This window comes from Rutidosis leptorrhynchoides, chromosome 3 (genome assembly GCF_046630445.1).
Source record: "Rutidosis leptorrhynchoides isolate AG116_Rl617_1_P2 chromosome 3, CSIRO_AGI_Rlap_v1, whole genome shotgun sequence".
Lineage (NCBI taxonomy): Eukaryota > Viridiplantae > Streptophyta > Magnoliopsida > Asterales > Asteraceae > Rutidosis > Rutidosis leptorrhynchoides.
The window spans coordinates 452,296,164-452,318,673 of record NC_092335.1 but is presented as its reverse complement, the minus strand read 5'-3'; the positions used below and the strand labels follow the sequence as shown (position 1 = coordinate 452,318,673).

The following is a 22,510-nucleotide window of genomic DNA, read 5'->3' as shown; positions in this document are numbered from 1 at the left end:
AAGATGCCACCTAGGAGTGTAGTGTCGAGGTGTTAAGACACCACTCCGTAAAATAATAAAGGGTGAAGTGTCGAGGTGTTAAGACGCCACCCGAGGGTGAAGTATCGAGGTGTTAAGATGCCACCCGGGGGTTAGTGATACGAGGTGCTAAGTACACTAATGGATGTTGTGAACTCCGATGGCCTTTCGCTTGCGCCATTCCCTTGTACGATTGCTTAACCATGGTTATTGTGTTGTAAGTGTAAGCATATTATATTATTCGAGTTATATTTATATGCGTTGCTATGCTAGCTTGTGGTATTGGAGATTTCTAGCTCGTATTCGAGATTATAAGCTAATTGTGTTGCTAGAATGTATGCGGTGTTTGTGTAAGTGATTGCAAGTAGGTATATTATATATGTATGTGTATAATTATTGCATTCACTAAGCGTTAGCTTACCCTTTCGTTGTTTACCTTTTTATAGGTTCGGTTGTGGATAAGGGTAAGGGCATCATCTTGGATTAAAGATCCCGTTGTTGTTAGGGAACGCTTTTGGAGATATTAGCTTTTGGAGTTTGACCGAGACTTGGGTAGTTTAATCCCAAACACCATGCTCGTAGTGTAGTTTGGTACTTAAACTTTTGATGGTCGAAACTCATATTTTGTATTAAACTCGTAAAACGGCTGATGTGGGCTCCTCTTCGTAAAACTCATTTTTATTAATGGAATGTGTTAGTTTTACATATTTGAATATGTTATTAAAATCGTTTTGTCTAATTATGTCGGGAAGTGGCCAATCTTTTTCGCATTTCAAGACTTTTTGACAGACCAGTTTGGAGCGCCGCGCGGGGGTCTGGCGCGCCGCGCCATATGCTGAACAAACAAAATTTTTTTTTGATATTTTTCGTGGGTTCGTTTGTGTTTTGGTTTGGGTTGTTACATTACAAACTTAAAACATTCGCCACTATAACCTTATTATTATTAACTTAAAATTAAAATTAAAATTAAAATTAAAATATATATATATATTGAGAGATAGAGAGTAGATAATATTTTGTGTGTAAAATTCGTCCTAAATACGCTGCAATTTATAGATGTGGCCTGACACTTGAAGCCATGCGATCGCATGGTTTTAAACCTTCCTGGCCATGCGATCGCATGGCCTGCTTTTCCAGCTCACCAAGCAACAAAAACGTGGGCTGCTGAGTTTATAATAATATATAATATAATATATATAATTTTATATAATTATATATATATATATATATTATATTATATTCTTGTGCATCGTTGACTTGTAATTTTAGCTCCATTGAGTTGCGCGTTGATAGTTGGTTCATGTCCCGGTTCCGGATTTTCGAACGTCCTTGTGTACAATATAATATCTTGTACTTTGCGTTTTGCGGCTTGTACTCTTGTAACTTTTAGACGTTTCTCTCAATAAATTGAACCACTTGGATTGTATTTTGTACTTTTGAGCTTTTTGGTCGTTTGCGTCTTCAAATCGTCGAATCTGTCTTTTATCTTCACTTTTTATTATTTAAACGAATATCACTTGTAAATAGACCAATTGCAACTAAAAGCTTGTCTTTCTTGAAGGATAATGCTATGAAATATATGTTCGTTTTTAGCATTATCAGCCGTCGATTTTAGTAAATTCAATCACGTTTCTACTTCAATTATTCAATACCTTATATATAAACTTATCTGCAATTGGAAATTAAAGAGAGAAAAATCAGAAAATAATTATGTAAACCTCTGTTATTACACATTTTCGTCATATTTTGATTTCGAACGAATTTTCAAGATGTATTAATGCAAAGTTGTTAGGAATCATTTACTTAAACTTTCTGCAAAATCTCAAATCCCAATTCCTAACAACGAATTCGAATTTGCAAGTCAAAGTTATTTTGTCAAAAGTCAACAGATTTGTTCTTAGTAAAATTAGAGTTTGTTTTGATGTTTCAAGTTCAAATAACGATTCCAATGTGTAACACCGATCAATTTTTTTTTAAACACAGCGGAAGACTTTAATAATAAACGCAATATAAGTCACCACATTACTTTAAACCGTATAGTTAAGTTTAAACTTACACAACAGTGTTAGTTATTACAAAACATTATTTAAACAAAAGTCCACATCAGAGTTGGGTTGTCAAACATGTCTTCTGCAGCAGCACCCATCCCGACTAGCAATACCTAAACCTGAAAGGGGAGAATATGTGGGGGATTAGCGCACCGCTAAGTGAATGGAATCTATCTAACAGATATAGCTTAAGCCACACACAAGCTATATACATCAACAGTACCGGCTAACTACCAACTAGCATACAATAAGACAATACGAGGATCGGCGGCTTGTACGAGCACACGACTCTCAACTGATCGGGCCTGAGTCTACCGATAGTCCCTGCTACTCAATTCACAGTATAGTTATCCAGCTGCAGGGGGTGCATCGTTCACACTATACTCAACAATCAGTAGCCTATGGACCCAACCTCCCCTAGGCACGGTTGACCTCATACGGACTCTAACCTCTCCTAGGCACGGTCTCGAGTCCCCAGTCTCCCTAGGCCCGACTGGTGCCAATCACACAGTGTACACATAATTCACATATAACATCAGGCATACTGTATTATTCTAACATGGCAATTTCTTCACTATGCATGGTAAAAGAGTCAACCACAGTAGCATGATATGCTACTTAAACTCTATTCGTAGATAGACTCACTCACCAATTACCAGCAACTGCTCAGTTATTATTTCTGAGCTTCCTCCTTGTCCTTATCTCCTGAGAACAGCAAAAACCAAGTTAGAATAGTGTTCCCATCAAGATTAGACACACTGACAGGGAATTATAGCAAATTAGTAAAAAAAATGCGTCCGCTAAAATTTTCATGCTTAACACTTGTGCACTTTCAAAATTTACATCCTGAACACCAAAATACAAACGGGCAGTATAACGGCTAGAAAAAAGCACTTTGGTAAAACTTTCTGCCCAGGACACACAGGCGGTCGACTGACACTGACAGTCGGTCGACTGTCAACACAACCGGTCGACTGACCTTACCAGTCAGTCGATTCACTTGGTATTACATCAATCGGCCGAAGATAAATCTCAGTCGGTCGGTTCACTCAACAATCGGTCGGTTCACTCTCAGTCGGTCGACTGTCGATCGACAGTCGACCGACTGTGTTCATCTTCCTCAGAAACTGAACAAAGGCTACGGACTTCACGATGAAATCCTCAAATCTCGATCTAGAGCTCGTTTTAAACACCAAAATCGACCACAACTTGTTCACTACTTGTTATAGACTCAAAACCCACAATAATTTGACCATAACAACACTTAAATCACTTGTTTTGACACAAATTCAAGCTTTTTACAAAACTCACACAAAACCATGAATTTAACAACTAATTGAACACAAAAACACATGTTACTTACCTTGATAAACTCAGTAAACGATAACAAACACGATTCTAACACCAATTTGAGCTCAAGATCAATGTTTAAGGATTAGGGTTTGGTTAGGTGGGAGGGATGAAGGTACGGTGTTTTTGGTAGATTTTCTAGAAATGGGAAGAAAATACAGCACACTAGTCACTTAATTGGGTTAATTCCCACACTGTGCAACACACGGGTATTTATCAGTTATCTGATATCTTTCGTACCTCGTTAGGCGGCCCTAACGGAGTCCAAATTAAATAAACAAACCTGTTCTGGGACCCTTGTCACAAACTGGTCACCACACAATTATAATAAAACACTAATAAAATAATTAAAATAAAAGCACTTAAGACTAAGCACAAACCCTAAGGGCAAAATAGTCCACTTACAACTAGCCCGAGTTTCAGTCTGTTACAAATCCACCCCCCTTAAGGAGATTCCGTCCTCGGAATCTGGTCTTGTTCAAACAAATGAGGGTAGCGGTTTCTCATCAACTCTTCCATTTCCCACGTAAGGTTAGAACCCAAACTGTGTTTCCACTCGATCAACACCATCGGTATCTCTTTATTTCTCAACTTAGTCACCTTTCAGTCAACTACACGGACCGGCTCTTCCACTAATTTCTTATTCAAATCAACCCTTAAATCTTCTAAAGGAAGAAGTTGTGTTTCATCGTCGACTTTACACTTACGAAGATAACACACGTTGAATGTATTATGAATACCGGCTAACTCTGGCGGAAGATCTAAAACCACAGTCTGATCATTCAACACTTCACTGATCGAAAATAGACCAATAAATCTCGGTGCTAACTTACCACGTTTACCGAATCTGATAACCCCTTTCCATGGCGAAACTTTTAAATACACTCGTTCACCCACACTAAAGGTTACCGGATGTCTACGCGGATCAGCATACACTTTCTGTCTATCTCTAGCGACTTTCAACTTTTCTCGCGCAATTGCAACTTTTTCAGCTGTCATTTGAACAATTTCGGGACCTGCAAACTGTTTCTCCCCGGCTTCTAACCAACAAGTTAGAGTTTTGCAACGATGACCGTACAACATTTCATAGGGCAGCATCCCTATACTCGAATGATATGAATTATTATACGTGAATTCAACCAATGGCAAATGCGTATCCCACGAACCACCGTATTCTAACACACAAGCCCTTAACATATCCTCCAAAGTCTGTATCGTTCTTTCACTCTGACCGTCTGTCTGAGGATGATAAGCTGTACTTAAATTCACACGTGTACCAAGATTTTGTTGAAGACTATTCCAGAAATTTGACACAAATCTAGAATCTCTGTCTGAAACGATCGATAACGGCACACCATGTCGACTAACTATTTCTTTCACATACAAATTGGCTAACTCACTTAACGAAGCTGTTTCACGAGTAGCAAGAAAATGAGCACTTTTAGTTAGACGATCCACTATTACCCAAATCATATCGTGTCGTTTCTGAGTTCTTGGTAGTTTGGTCACAAAATCCATCGTTATATGTTCCCATTTTCACTCTGGAATCTGTAGCTGACGTAACGAACCATAAGGTTTCTGGTGTTCTGCCTTCACTTGAGCACAAATATGACACTTTTCGACATATCGAGCGATATCTGTTTTCATTGTCGGCCACCAATACACAGTTTTCAAATCATGATACATCTTATTACTACCCGGATGTACTGTCAATCTGGATTTGTGAGCTTCTGTCATAATTAAATCCCTCAAATCTCCAAGCTTAGGCACCCAAACACGATTGTTTAAAGTCTTTAGTCCACGTGAGTCATCAATTAAGTCCACTTTTCGTTTGATCATTTGTTCAGATTTAATATGTTTGTCCTCCAAAGCACAGGCTTGAATGGTTCTTAAGCTGTTAATCAAATCTGGAGTTATATTCAAACGAAGGAATTTCACATTTTCACTTGACTTTTTATGACTTAGCGTATCTGCAACCACATTTGCCTTACCCGGATGATATTTAATTTCACAATCATAATCCTTGATCAACTCTTGCCACCGTCTCTGACGCATATTCAATTCTTTCTGTGAGAAGATATATTGCAAACTCTTATGATCTGTACAAATAACACAATGGGTTCCATTCAAATAGTGTCTCCACAGTTTTAAAGCAAACACTACTGCAGCCATTTCAAGATCATGCACTGGATAATTCTTCTCATGAACTTTCAACTGTCGCGAGGCGTAGGCAATTAATTTATCTCTCTGCATTAAGACACAACCCAACCCAGCAAATGACGCATCACAGTATACCACGAAGTCGTCTGAACCTTCTGGTAAAGCTAACACTGGTTCCTGACATAGTAGCTGTTTCAAAAGCTGAAAAGCTTTTTTCTGTTCATCAGACCATCGAAAGGCTACATCTTTACGAGTCAACTTAGTCAACGGACCCGCTATTTTAGAAAAATCTTTGATAAACCTGCGATAATAACCAGCTAACCCCAGAAAACTCTTAATCTCCGTCGGAGTCTTCGGAGAATTCCAATTCATTACCGCTTCTATCTTTATCGGATCAACCTTTATACCTTTAGCACAAATCACATGACCCAAAAACTGCACTTCACGTAACCAAAAATCACATTTTGAAAATTTTGCAAATAGCTGCTCACGTTTCAGCAATTTCAAAACCAACCTCAGATGTTCAGCATGTTCACTCTCTGTTTTTGAATACACCAATATGTCGTCAATAAACACAATCACAAACTTATCTAAGAATGGACGACACACTCTATTCATTAGATCCATGAAGACTGCTGGCGCATTTGTCAACCCAAACGGCATGACAAGAAATTCATAATGACCATACCTAGTTCTGAACGCAGTTTTCGGTATATCTAATTCAGCAACACGAACCTATTGATACCCGGATCGTAAATCTATATTGGAAAAGAATGAAGCACCCTTTAACTAATCGAACAAACCGTCTATTCGAGGTAATGGATACTTATTTTTCACTGTTCTTTTATTCAATTCACGATAATCAATACACATACGCATTGACCCATCTTTCTTTTTAACAAACAATACCGGAGCACCCCACGATGAAGAACTCGGTCGGATAAACCCACGATCTAATAACTCTTGAATCTGTGACATCATTTCACGGATTTCAGATGGCGCTAATCGGTAAGGAACTTTTGCAACTGGAGTTGTTCCAGGATCCAACTCAATCTTATATTCGACTTCCCTTACCGGCGGCAGACCTGGTAACTCATCTGGGAACACTTCGGGAAATTCTGATACTACCGGAATATCATCCACAGTTTTCTTTTCTTTCTTCGCATCAATTACATATGTAAGAAATGATTCACAGCCCTTTGCCATCGACTTTTTTCGCTTTCATCATGGTTATCAACGGAAAATTATACCCACCCCGCTCCCCTCGGGCCACAACACGGGTTCCATCGGTCGAACGAAAGGTAATCATTTTCCTATCACACTTAATATTAGCCCTAAGCGAGCTCAACCAATCCATTCCTAATACTACATCAAAGCTAGGAATAGGTAACACTAAACAAGTCACCGGGAAAGACTTCCCTTCAATCTCTATACAAATCCCAGACACATATGTTGTGACGGGTGTGATCTTACCATCGGCTACTTCTACACTAACCGGCTTGGGTAACACAGTAACTGGTAATTTCAACTTAACACAGAAATCTAGGGACATAAAACATCTATTGGCACCACAATCAAACAATACGCGAGCAGGTATTGAGTTGATTAGAAACATACCGGTGATCACTTCGTCGGTTGCCACGGCATTCTCAACCGACATCTGAAAAGCTCTAGCCTCTGCTGTTGGAGGGTTCTTCCTCTTCTGCCCACTCGAGGCAGTTGACCCTCCGGCTGATGCCGAACGCACCCCTGACCCTGCCCCGGAACTACCGCTCTTAGACGGACATCTAACCGCACGATGCCCTGGTTTGTGACAACTCCAACACACACTATTCGGATACGGACATGCTGAAGACTCATGCCCAACCACACCACACTTTAAGCATCTTCTTGTAGCCTCAGAACACTGACCACTGTGAGAAGATCGACACGTGTGACACCAATTCCCTTTACCTGATCCAGATCCAGAACTACTCTGACCACTTTTACCCTTCGATTTAAACCCACTAGACTTCTTGGATTTAGATCCTGATTGACCAGATACTTGCCCACCTTGTTGTAGCACATTACCAAACATTCTATTTCTGGTGGCCTGAACATCACTTTCTACCATCTTAGCCATCACAACAGCTTGAGACAACGATGTAGCTGTTCTAACAAAAGTTCGGTACTCTGGCAGAATGATATTAACAAAATGTTGGATACGTGACGCTTCGTCTGGTACCCATTGTTGTACAAACATCATTTTATCCATATACTTCTCTACTACCTCATCGATCGTCATTTGAGGTGTCATCTTCATTTCAAGAAATTCAATCTTGATTCGGTTCATATCAAACGAATTACAATACTGTTCACACACCTTCTCATGAAACTGCTCCCACGTGATCATACTCACTTGTTCTTTTGGTATACTGGAAATCAAAGAATCCCACCAAATCATAGCCCTACCTTTCAACATTCGACTAGCATGCATTACTTTCAGCTCAGGTTCACACTGACACGCTTCAAATACCCTTTCAATTTCTCGCAACCAATTGAGAGTTACAGTCGGATCAGTACTTCCAGAAAACTCAGAGGGTTTGCAATCACGGAAGTTCTTATAAGTACACTTTTTGGGTGGTTGCATGTAAGGTTGTTGGAACATTTGCATTTGGTATGGATGTAACAACCCAACCCGTAATCCATACGATAAATTTTTTTTTTTTATACAACACAATTACACGCCAAATTAATATGTAACCCATTTCACGAGTTCCATTTAAAACGCATAACAATTAATTGTTTACAAAAGGCACGAGGGCCACGAATAAAGTTTAGTACAAGTTTGACCCATTACAAATGATAGTTTACAATCCAAACGACACTTCGAGCATGGTTTGGGACTAAACTACCCAAAACGTTAGGCCAACATCAAAACTCCAACAAAGCATCATCACGGGACACCTAATGTCCGATAACCCCCTTGCCCTTAACTGCGCCTGCATCTAAAAAGATAAACAACGATAGAGTAAGCTAATGCTTAGTGAATGCAATAATTATACACATACATATATAACCTACTTACATGCAATCACATACACAGTTACCTCATACACGCTAGCAATTTAAAAGACATACCAACGCAAGGCATAACGCTAAATCTCCAAGGCCACAAGCTAGCACAACGATAACTTATATAACTCGAATAAAGTGTAAACACCACACAACAAACACATAGCCATGGTTAACTAATAGTGCATGGAATGGTACTTCGAATTTCCCATTGGTGTTCCCAACAACCGTTAGTGCACAACAAATTATAACACTAACCCCGGAGTGGTATCGATCGCCCGAACTTTAAACCCACCCGTCACGTGTAATTTGGTATCGAACGCCCGAACTTTAAACCCACACTACATGCCCACACACATATATGACATGGCATCGAACGCCCGAACTTAAACCCATATCATATATTGACCCGATGTGGTATCGACCGCCCGAACTTAAACCCACATCGAATCTCGTACAAGTAAATACATTATATACACATATGCATAATCATTCCACTCACCTCAAGACTCTTGTGGAAGCTAACTGAGCTTGAAAACCTTCAATGTAATTTACCTATTACATTTTGCATTTTATTAACATACCATCTAGTTGAATTAAATGCCAACTTCTAACCCTTGAGCATTTAATGACCCGATTGCATTAAATGACTCAACTACACCAAAACCGCCCATTAATGGCCACGCCTCATCATAGATCACTTAAGGCTAGTGATTAGGGTCTATTAACATCAACTAACATAAACTTGGTGTATTTCATAACCATTTCACCCGATTAGGTCAACTAGTGCTCTTTTGACTCTTTGACTCACAAACCAAGTCAAACTTACACATTAAAATTCTTTCATCCTTTTAAAACTGCATTAGTGACTAACAACATCACTTAGCACTTAGAACCTCAAATCACAAGACCAAACCCTAGATAATAGCTATTTAGGGTTTCCTTTTAACAATCCAACCCAAAATCCACCCATTTAACCCTCTAATGGGTCACACAAGTTCCATATGAACCAAACCCAAGCTTAAACTAAATGAAACTCAAAACTTAGAGTTGAGACTTACCAAAACTATCCTCTTGTAGCTAATAACAAGGAGAGTAACTTTAATTCTTGCTTCTAGGATTGATTCACAAAACTTCACCTTCAAATCTTGAGTTTAATCTAAGTGGGTTTTAGGATTTGAGAGGAAAATGTGAAAGAAAATGGAAAAGAAATAAGAAATGGAGAACAAGTGGCTGATATTAAAAGCTCCAAACAGATCTACACGCAAAAAGACCAAATTACCCCTAAACCCTATTTAATTTGAGCAGAATTCGCAGTCTGATCTGCAGGGATGCCGCGACGCGGCGCCATTCGTTGCGGCGCGACGAATCGAAGGAAAAATGATCACTCTTAACCCTCTTTCTGATCCTGGTTTGCTTCAATGATCGCGGCGAGGACCCGTTTGTCGCGGCGCGGCATTAGCCTAGGTCTGGTCACTTTGACAATTTAACATGAATCAAGGGTACAACAACTAGCACACCTCATTCACCCTTCCTATGCACGTCTAAACTTCAACCTTAAGTCTCACACGACTCAATGCCATCACGTCACATTCATATACGCGTACACGCACGCATTCGAATATACCCATATATATATATACACACATATACATATATGCACTTACACCTAACTAACACTTTAGTTCATTTAATTACATAATGAATAAGTTATAAGGGTACTATTGATTAAGTACGTACCTTTAGACACGCACGGGAAAATGAGGTGTTACAACTCTCCCCCACTTTAATCGGAGCGCGTCCTCGCGATCCAAGCTGCATGACACGAGGGAAGGTAAACCAACACGAATTCTTCGGGCTCCCAAGTAAACTCGGAACCTTTACTACGATGCCATTGGACCTTAAAGGTCCTCACCTCTTTGTTACGCAACATTTTTACCATCTCATCGAGTATAGCAATCGACTCTTCAACATATTCTAACTTGTTGTTTAGCTCAATTTCGTCTAAAGGCATCCATGAAGAATCATCCGCAAGATACTTACGGAGGTGGGAAACATGAAATGTGTTATGGATCCCCGCAAGTTCTTTGGGTAATTCCAAACGATACGCGACTTCACCAACACGAGCTACAACCTTAAACGGCCCAATAAACCGAGGAGCTAACTTTCCCCGTTTTCGAAACCGAATGATACCCTTCTATGGCGAAACCTTAAGCATCACCATATCGCCTTCTTCAAATTCGATCGGTCACCTACGTTTATCGACGTAAGACTTTTGTCTATCTTGCGCCGCCTTTAAACGAGCCCGAATCATATCGATTTTGCTATTTGTCTCCAATACCAAGTCGGTGCTCCCGACTTCCCTTTGACCCACTTTGTAGAGACCCGTCCTAATCCATCCGGACGAAGTCCATATCGATTAGAAACGATTCACAACAGTTGATTACATCGTGAGGTAATTGTCCTCTATATGATAAATTTTACAAACATTGCATTCGTTTTTAAAAGACAAACTTTCGTTACATCGACAGTTGACAGGCATGTAAAGCATTTCATAATATATCCAAATATAATTGACTTAATAATAATCTTGATGAACTCAACGACTCGAATGCAACATCTTTTGAAATATGTCATGAATGACTCCAAGTAATATCTCTAATATGAGCAAATGCACAGCGGAAGATTTCTTTCGTACCTGAGAATAAACATGCTTTAAAGTGTCAACCAAAAGGTTGGTGAGTTCATTAGTTTATCATAAAGAATCATTTCATAATTTTAATAGACCACAAGATTTCATACTTCCATTTCTCATAATCATACGTCCCATGCATAGAGACAAAAATATCATTCATATGGATTGAACACCTGGTAACTGACATTAACAATATGCATATAAGAATATCCCCATCATTCCGGGATCCTCCTTCGGACATGATATAAATTTCGAAGTACTAAAGCATCCGGTACTTTGGATGGGGCTTGTTGGTCCCGATAGATCTATCTTTAGAGTTCGCGTCAATTAGGGTGTCTGTTCCCTAATTCTTAGATTACCAGACTTAATAAAAAGGGGCATATTCAGTTTCGATCATTCAACCATAGAACGTAATTTCGATTACTTGTGTCTATTTCGTAAAACAGTTATAAAAGTTGCGCATGTATTCTCAGCCCAAAAATATAAAGGGTAAAAAGGTAAATGAAACTCACAATACTGTATTTTGTAGTAAAAATACATATGACGACATTGAACAATGCAGGGTTGGCCTCGGATTCACGAACCTATATCAAGTATTAACACATTATAGTATAAATCAATTAAGTTTATATATTTGTTATGTATTAATTATTCTTATAATATATTATGATACTTATTTGATATTTAATTAATGTTATATCAATAATATTAGTTGAAACATAATTTTATGTAATATTAGTATATTTTATGTAATAATATATTTACATATATATCTTTTGTTTTGTAAAATTAATAATTGTAGAAATACCTAAGGATAATAATAATCAAGTTTGCAAAATACGCGAGACGGGGTCGAGACGGTAGGGTCCTAAAAGGGTCGAGACGGTCGAGACGGGGTCGAGACGGGGGTCGAGACGGATGTTGACTAACGTTGACTTTTAAATAAAATTTATATATATATATATATATATATATATATATATATATATATATATATATATATATATATATATATATACATATATATATATGTTCAAGAATACAAATACCTGCTCAAAACTTTTTTTCAGTTTCAAATTCAAGACTACAATATAGTAGTCTTGTTAGACCCACCAGGCTCCATCAACTTGTTTAGAGTTTAGAATATAAGATCGTCCAACACTCCATCAACCTGTTTATAGTGAAGGGAAACAAAGATATTGTCCAACATTCCAATATTCCATACATGTTCAAAATACAAATACATTATAGTTTAAAGTTTAAACATAAACATTCAAAAGGACATAATATTTCAACCATAAACATAAGCTTACATGTTCAAAAGACTACAAATATTTATTAACTTCACTGATTCAAACTTCATTTTCATCCAAATCTTGATCTTGTCCATTTTGTTCAATGATTTGATCCCCATAAAACCCATATTCAACATCTTCAGCATCTATTTCCATCTCTTCATCTTCTGACTCAAAATCGTCCTCCAAAAATTGTCTTCTAGCGCTTCTTTTTGGTTTTGAAATTGCATCAACCACATCATCATCAATAAACCATTCTTGAGCCTCACTTGTATCATCCGTTAAAAGAACTTCATGACCTCTCTCCTTTCTTTTTTTGTTTTTCAAAATCAGATTTGCATTGAATTGAACAAAACCAAGATTGTTCAACTTTGAGGCTTCTAACCGATTTCTTTTTTTTGTATGAATCTATAATATCAAAGACAACCAAGTAACCAACAAAAATATTTAATTTAAATGATTACCTAACATTTAACAAATTACAAAATATATAACCAAAGACTAACCGCTTCAAAGGTGCTCCAATTGCGTTCACATCCGGATGAACTTGTTGTTAGAGAAAGGATCCGAATAGCAATCTTTCTCAAATGAGGTGCTGAGCTACCAAAACGTGTCCACCAATTTGCTACAAGTTAAAACCAAATACAAGTAACTTAGGTCTAATTTGCTATACACTTAAACTACTACAAGTTAAAACAAAATACATAATTATATAAAATGCTTTACCCGGATCATATTTTTCGGTGTTAACCTCACATGATTTCAATGCAAGTAACTTAGCAAAGCTCTCTGATCTACACGTGTAAACTGGAAACTCCTCCAACAATATTTTTTGTTGCATATCAAGATCTTGCGGATACAAAGTTTCAACAACATCATTGATTGCTTCATTCACTTTTTCATCATACTGGATATTCATATCATTGTAAAGATAATATGGGTTTAAAAGATAGGCCGCCAAATGTAAGCTCGAATCTAGTCGACCTGACATCTTCATTCGAATGATCTTCATAACCGGCTCATAAAAAATCTTCTGGTTGTTCAAAGCCTCCTTGATTTCTTGTTGAGCTTTTTTAAGCTCACCATGTAAAAATCCTATTGAAGGCTTCCAATCGGCATCCACCATTCGAAGTATTTTGACCAAAGGTGAGAACACTTTTAAACATTTGCTTATTCCTTACCAAGTTCTATTATCCATCACCATTTTATAGATATCATTCCCTTTTTTTGTCTTGGATAAATAACATTTGTCCCATTCACTACCACAAAACATTTTCCTTAATTCATCCTTCTTATCAATTAAGCTTTGTAAAGTAAGGAACGCGGAAGCAAATCGTGTAACTCCTGGTCTCACGATTTCCATCTTATTTGTGTAACGCCTCATCAAAGCCAATGTTTTGTGGTGTGCATAAATAAACTTCGTTATCCTTTTTGCTATTTCAATTGTTGATTTATATGGGTCTGACTCACCAATGCCTTCAAGAAAAAACAAACCATAAAAAAGGTCAGCAATGGCAGTAGCCTGCCTTCAATGGCAGCAGCCTGCCTTCAATGGCAGTAGCTTGTGGGCAGTAGCCAGACGGTTCGGTTCAGTTTCGTTAAAAGAACCGTCCCATTTAATAATTTAATAACATGTAAGCATATAATGTATAAACGTAAATGAAATTAATAAATGTTAGTCAATTCATAGATGTGCATAAGCATGTCGTCTAAGTAACTGTTACCACATATTCTATTGATAGTAATATAGCATAGAAAAAGATTTATATATAATAGCATAAGCATAAGGTTAATATTACCTTCGAGCATTAGATCAACCGTATGTGCGCCACATGATGTCCAAAAAATTGATGGTCTTTTTTCTTTTAAAATCTTTGCTGCTCCCATATTATTCGCGGCATTGTCGGTCACAACTTGTACAACAACTTCGGGACCAATTTCTATAATACATTTCTCAACATACTCGAATATGTAGCAGCTAGTGTGGGCTTCACCTGAACATTCTTTCGAAGACAAGAAAACGGTGCCCGACTTTGAGTTCACGCACATATTCATGATACTCCTTTTCTTTCTATCTGTCCATGCATCCGTCATTATAGAGCATCCCGTCATCTTCCACTCATCTTGGTTTTTTTTCAACAAGTCCTTAGTTCTTTCAACCTCTTTCTTTAAATATGTTTCTCCCAACTCATATCTACTTGGAGTTGGAGGATTACTTCCAAATCTACCAAAGGCCTCCGCCATGGATCTAAAACTATCATTATCGATAGCATTAAATGGAATTGCACATTGGTAAGCCCACCTACATACATACTCCTTTAGAAGGATAACTTGTTCTTTTCTCATAAGGTTGTCAAGTTTGGCTTGTTTACCCTTTCCCTTATCCGGCACATTTTCGGTAGAAGTGAATCTATCCATGGGACCAAACAAACGCGACTTCATTTCTCCAAATATGACTTCCATTTCATCACGGTCAGTGGTATCATTCCTATTAATCCTCACTTCATCTCTTAAAGCTTTTTCATCATCTACTTTACTTTTCTTCTTGGATTTGATTTCATCAAGAGCATTTCTCATCTTTTGTTGATCTTCTTTTGTGGCTTTAGAACATGGAGCAACATTTCCCCTAATACCCGCGATGTGGTGTTTCAATCTGTTGATACCTGCACGATTAATATTGCCACATAATTTACATTGCACCCTATCCCTATTATTTGGATCCAACAATCTTCCATACTCCCAACCAGTATCTTCTTGTTTTCTTTTAGTTTCATTGGATGGATTTGATGTTGCCATTTACCCCTCCTGATCAATCATTTTTCACAACAAACAACAAATAATATTATGTCTAATTTTTTATAGCAAACACATAGTGACATGTCATGAAAAGTGCTTATTAACTATTATATATGTTTAAGTGTTTCATACGGACATAAATATGAAGGCAGTAAGCAACATACACAATGACGACAGTAAACAACATGTACACACACAATGAAATCAATTAGACATAAATATATTGTCTAAATTTTATAGCAAACACATATGAAGGCAGTAAACAACTGGTACACACACAATGAAATCAATTTATAATTATATACATATTATGTAGACACGATGACGTCATACAACATACACAAACACAAAAATCATATATATAATATACATATAGTTACACACTCACAACTAGTAGAAAAGGCAGTAAACACTAATTGCAATATATATATATATATATATATATATATATATATATATATATATATATATATATATATATATATACCAAATATACATACATAAACATAAATTGTAACTTGTAAGTGAGAGATAAAGTGAATTAGAGAAGAAATCACACCTTTGTAAGTGAGAAATAAGATGAAATGAGAAGAATTGAAGAATCAATTGCTAATCTCTCATGTTTTGTGATGTCGTGCATTGTAGCAGCTAAATTGGGTGTAGAGGAGAACTTATGGCGCCCAAATAAAAGAAACCCTAATTAGTACGGTGCCACAGCTTTTTTTTTTTTTTTTTTTTATAAAAAAACCTGGAAAAAATCGGGAATATCCGTTTTTACCCGTCTGGGGCCGAGTTTGACCGTACTTTGACCGTTTTTCAAACGTATAAGCTATAAACGGGACGGGGCATTGGAAAACCCGTCTACACCCCCGTCTAGACGGCCGTCTAGGCCGTTTTTTGCAACCCTGATAATAATAATATTAATAATAATAATAATAATTTTTAAAAGTATAAAACTACCTTAGGAGTCAGTTTTAAAAAAATTGCACCAAGCCGGGCTCGAACCCGAGACCTCTCGCTCACTCATCAACACCCTTAACCATTCCTCCATTTCAGTTTTTCTGATTTATAATACAAACCCAAATACTTATCTATTACATGTTTCAACCCACTTCATCTTCTTCACCAAAATCTAAACAATCAAACAACTTCATTCTTAATAGTCAATCATCAAAATGGTTTTAGGACTTCTAAACAAACATGAAATAAAAAATAAAAATGTGTTCATGATATAAAAAAAATGAGAAAAAAAAAACAAAAAAATCCTACTGCTTGCTAGTAGCCAAGAAAAAAAAAATTGTTTTCAATTTTGAGTTCGTTTTGGACAATCTTTACAACATGAAACATGTTTCAAATCATTTCTAAAAACTATTGAAATCGTCAATTGAACTTAAAACATCAAAACAAGCTCTAATTTCTCCAAGAACAAAACAGTTAGACTTTTGACAATTTAACTTTGACTCGCAAATTCGAATTCGTTATCAAGAATTGGAACTTGAGATTTTGCGGGAAGTTTAAGTAAATGATTCCTAACAACTCTACATTTTTAGTTTTTGAAATTTGTTTCGAATTCACGTTAGTGTATATCACTGTGAAGAACTCAAGAACTCAAAAATTGATTTTTAGATTAAGAGTGTTATAGGTTATGATTACAACATGAATTGTGTTGCAAATCATTCCTATAATCTTTATGGATCATCAAATTAACTGGAGATATCAAAACAAACTCGAATTTGATTCAAGAACACTTAGTTGACTTTGAAAACCAAAACTTTGACTCTCAAATTAGAAATTAATAGAAAGAACTGAGGATTGAAAACTTACAGATAGTTTAGATAGACGATTCCTAACATGACTGCATTATTACATTTTGAAAATTTGTTCTAAATCAAAATATGGTGAAAAAGATGAATGTACAGAGTGTCGAGCTTATTTTCTGGGTTTTCTTTGTTTTCAACTCAAATTGCAGTTTGTAACTTATATAGAGTGATTAGGTACATGATTTAACAGTTAAATTGATTTCCAATTGATTTGTGAAGTAGACTTGTAACAAACTCGAGACATGAAGTACGTAAATTATTTTCATGTGAAGAAAAAGAAAAAAAATTGATAGTTACTTCTAACAGAATGGGATTCCCTATTTTTATTTTTAATAAATATTAATAGTAAATACCCTAATAATATTAATAATAATTCTAATAAAATAACTAAATAATATCATAAAAATGATAATAAATAAAAATAAGAATTCGTTTAAATCATAAATAAATTTTAATCTTAATTATCTTGTACATTATTTTACATTTTCAATTCAAATGATTATTTTGTATTTTATTAATACAACTTAATATGCACTCTTATATTTATATATGTATATATATTTACATATTTATTTACACACAATTGTTCGTGAATCGTCAGAAATAGTCACAGGTTAAATGAATCTATATAAATAGTTCAAACATTTCGAGACTCAACATTACAGGCTTTGCTTATTATGTTGGAACATATAAAGATTAAGTTTTAATTTGGTCGGAAATTTCCGGGTCGTCACAGTACCTACCCGTTAAAGAAATTTCGTCCCGAAATTTGAGTGGAATGGTCATGGCTGACAATAAGTATGTTTTCATGACGTATCCGAGCTAGAAATTAGAGTTTTATCATCAGTGAGTAATATAGGTAAAAAAAATTTGATTACGCGAAGAGTATAATCGAAGCTATCGCAAGAGAGGGAACTGATGACGTAGTTATGATTGATTTCCGGAATTCATGGGATTTAAAGAAAATCTTCGTAATAAGATTTGGTTCTTCGGCGATATAGGAAATCATGCAATAATCTGTTTCGATTGCTCTGCCGGATATTTTACTATAAATCCACTCCATTCGTTTCCTTATTTTCACAGCTCACACCTTCCATTCTTTCTCCCCTGATTCATATTTTTAAAGCATTCATTAATATGCTCCATCCAGTTCTGATCCTTGATATACTCTTAACTTTCATATCTGTCATTCTTCTCTTTCATCTACCACCGGAGGATTATATTTACTTCTACTATTATCTTGGGGTTATAGTGTTTTTAATTTTTTACGTGCCTTAACGTGGCAATACGTATTGATATGCACGGTTTGTAATTTATGTGTTGTTGTCGAGCTTTATATTTTCTTTATATTCAAGAGTTCCATACTTTCGTCTCCTCTTCCAGTCTTCAAGTCAAGCGAATAATGGTCCGGAATTCGTAGATATGGATTTTGAAATGAACATAGTTAATGTTCTAGAAGGAAATCGTAATGACACGATCTTGATTTTTCAAATTACTAGAATATCTGAAAAGATAGAACTATTAAGAATATATGTTCTTGATATACTTGGAGATTAGGTAGAATGTAAGAGTCGTGTAACATGGCACATGATGACGTTATGATCTGTGAATCATCACGTTCCATTAGAAACTCAGCATGACTTACTGTAATATAATCACGTTGATCAAGTGTCATTATATTATACTAACTCATGCATCAGTTCCCAACATTACTTCAATAACATTCATATTTCAAGCTCGAAAGTTTACAGAATATAGAAACTAACAGTTTCTATATGATGTAACACTGATAGCACGAAGAGATTAATGATTTTAGATAAGAATTGTTATGAAAATATTCTCGGAAATATAAAAGATATTTATGATGATATTTTCAGAATTTATGAGATCGAATGTTGATGAAGAAAATCCTTTCGCAAGGATTTAGAATAATTAAGGAGCAAGATATTCACTAAAGACTTCATCAGAAACAGAATCATCAGGGTTCTTTATGTACAAGTTTAGTCCTTGTGATTTGCTCAGAGTCTCCTTCATGGTTTGCTCAATTCGTTTTTCAGTACCAAACTTCCTTTTGAGATTTTCCAACGTATCTTTTTTTTTTATCAAACTTTTGACTTTTAAATCATCCATAGTTTTTGTTGCTTCATTTAAATTTTCAAAATTTAGAGCATTAATTCACAGACTTGGTGCTTTTCTGAATTTCAGAATGGAAGATCATAGTTCTAAGAGATAAATGTTATATGGATACATATAACTGTTGATGTGGAAACGTTGCGAGACTCAAAATACAAATTTGCTGATTCCCGGTAATTGGTATGGCAGTTCTCGTTACAAGATGCGGATGAGTATATGATAGGGTTTCAATGAATAAATATAATGATTTGTCAGGGAGATTTAAGCCAAAAAAAACAACGAGGCTGCTGGTACGTCTTCTGGTAATATGGTGGAATATAAAAGAATTCTCCGTTATAAAAAGGGTAATTGTATATATCAGGATTATAGTAAGGCTACTTCGAATGAAAAGTCGAAGTTGACTTGCTGGAGCTGTGACAAAATTGGCTACTTTGAAAAGGGATCGCAAAGTTATTTTAGCTAATAAATGCCAAAGGATCTGATGCGGCTACGTGTTAAACTTTTACTCAGTTGCCGAGAGTTTCTCAGGTGCATAACTATATGCATAAACCTTTCCTTCCGTAGATGAAGTGCGGTTGATTCATCCTATCGATTGAGGTGTTTTCAAGAATCATGAAAGGTTTGAACGCAGATTGTAATCGTCAAGATACAGATGAGGTTTAAGATGAGATCAAGTGGCAAACTTGAAGATATGTTTAGTTTCATATGTTACAATCAATATTTTAATTCATTTTAATTATCCAATGTCAACAGTCCATATTTGATAGTCCACAATTAACAGTCCGATAATACATATATAGCTTAATATATAATATCCGAATTAATTAATACGTATCGGGACCCGTGTACATGTCTCAGACTCGATCACAACTCAAAGTATATATATTATTATAGAATCAACCTCAACCCTGTATAGAGAACTCGATCATTACTGCATATAGAGTGTCTATGGTGATTCCAAATAATATATATAGATGCATCGATATGATATGTCAAAACCTTGTATACGTGTCCCGATATTTAAAGTGCGTAAAATAAATAACAGGAATTAAATAACTATAACTAAAGTGCGTAAAGTAAATAACAGAAATTAGATGACAATAAATAAAATTGCGGGAATGTAAATTGCGATAATTAAATTGCAATAAATAAAATACGATAAATAGAATGTAATCAGTTAGCTAGGAACAGTTAGCTGGAACAGTTAGCATGGTTTCTTAACAAAATTCCATATTGTTAATTAGTCTGTTTCTAATCAATTTTTATTGTGTCCATTATTTCTTCATTATGCCACTTGTTGGATTCTGGTAAGTAAAAATCCAAATATGAAATTGAATTTGAATGAAAATGGTTATTCTGTGGTGAAAGGATTCGTATATCGATAGATGTAGGTTGGATGGTAATCGACCCTTGAATCAGATTCGAAGACTGTACAGTGTAACTTATTAATGTGAAATCTTAAATATTTCTCGGGTATTACCTACGCGTTAAAATATTTTTACCATTAACAGTTTGTACTAAAGAATTTTTAATCACAATCTTTATGAAAATATATTTACATATATATTTTCTTCAGATGTAATTATGGATTTAATGAGTCAATGTGATATTAAACTCATCAGATTTACGATTAGAACTATGATACATAATCTCTAAAACATTAGATTTTACATAATCGTCATGTCGAACGAAGATAAATGATGTAGAATGATTTGTGGAACGATAATTATACTCGAGGTACAGAATGAGATGTTGAGGCATGGATTGTTGAAACTTGGGTTGTTGGTGGTATTGGTGCCATTGGTGCTAAGGCTGGTGATGTTACTGGTGTTGGTGATACTGTTGATGATTGCAAATTGTATACCGTGCTCTCTAAAGTTAATACTCGAGCTCGGAGTTCTCTAACTTCTTCTACTAACCCGAGTTGTTTATCAATGTGAGGTAGAGGTCGGATATCTTCTCTAGTTCCATTAATGGTAGTTTCAAGACGAAAAATTCTTGCAAATAGGGTATAAACGGTATTGCGAACTGGTTCGCCGGTGAGCGGGTCAAGTACTCCAAGGTTAGGTGGTAGATTTGATTCATGATATGGAGTACCTTCTTCCTTTCTCCATAGGGTGAGTATGTCACGAACCCATCCCCATTTTCTCCAGTAATCACGGTAGTTGATTGGTTAGTGTGCTCCTGTCACGCTGTCTTCGGAGTCAGAGGAACTTGGTCGATTCGTAGAGGCCATCTTAAACGATCTCAGGAAATATTTTTGGTATGAAGAGTTTAGTGGCATCAATTGATAGTTAGATGGTATTCTCAATGCATAATTTGCATAGATATATATAGTACCAGGATCCCTTAAATTAAAGAGAAATTTACGAGAGATATCAGGCAAGGTCTACAGTAACAGATACACTAAGATATGAATTGTCAGATACGCTAAGATATGAATTTTGTCTATACACTATTCATGCAGTCAATGCAGTAAAATATGTCTAGACTAAGAATAATGAGTAGGTAATTTTCTAAGGATGATAAGCAGATGTTTTCCGATAAAAATGATAAGCAAAACTTTTGACATGCAGACACGGTCGAAGTCCAGACTCACTAATGCATCCTAACGACTATCAGTTAGGCACGCTAATGCAAGACCTGGTTCGCTAAGACCACCGCTCTGATACCAACTGTAGAGACCCATCCTAATCCATCCGGACGAAGTCCATATCGATTACAAACGATTCACAACAGTTGATTACATCGCGAGGTAATTGACCTCTATATGATAAATTTTACAAACATTGCATTCGTTTTTAAAAGACAAACTTTCGTTACATCGACAGTTGACAGGCATGTAAATAATTTCATAATATATCCAAATATAATTGACTTAATAATAATCTTGATGAACTCAACGACTCGAATGCAACATCTTTTGAAATATGTCATGAATGACTCCAAGTAATATCTCTAATATGAGCAAATGCACAGCGGAAGATTTCTTTCGTACCTGAGAATAAACATGCTTTAAAGTGTCAACTAAAAGGTTGGTGAGTTCATTAGTTTATCATAAAGAATCATTTCATAATTTTAATAGACCACAAGATTTCATACTTCCATTTCTCATAATCATACGTCCCATGCATAGAGACA

The 22,510-nt window shown here is 36.0% G+C and overlaps 1 protein-coding gene across 1 annotated transcript; it reads right to left on the bottom strand.

The window, feature by feature from the left end:
- Positions 1-12,677: 12,677 nt before the first annotated feature.
- Positions 12,678-15,416, bottom strand: LOC139901558 (uncharacterized). Its single transcript, XM_071884253.1, has 5 exons — positions 14,420-15,416; positions 13,866-14,096; positions 13,347-13,775; positions 13,127-13,245; positions 12,678-13,028 (listed from the first exon to the last, which is right to left on the bottom strand). Exons 1-5 carry the CDS (start codon positions 15,414-15,416, stop codon positions 12,678-12,680), a joined length of 2,127 nt encoding a protein of 708 aa, XP_071740354.1.
- Between the last annotated feature and the right edge of the window lie 7,094 nt (positions 15,417-22,510).

What these genes read in the sequence shown, in the direction of transcription:
- LOC139901558 (XM_071884253.1), bottom strand. Translation starts at nt 15,416, where the DNA reads ATGGCAACATCAAATCCATCCAATGAAACTAAAAGAAAACAAGAAGAT. An exon ending in TGGTAGTGAATGGGACAAAT is followed by an intron (nt 13,776 to 13,865) that starts GTTATTTATCCA and finishes AATGTTTAAAAG; the next exon opens with TGTTCTCACCTTTGGTCAAA. An exon ending in ATTGGAGCACCTTTGAAGCG is followed by an intron (nt 13,029 to 13,126) that starts GTTAGTCTTTGG and finishes TTGATATTATAG; the next exon opens with ATTCATACAAAAAAAAGAAA.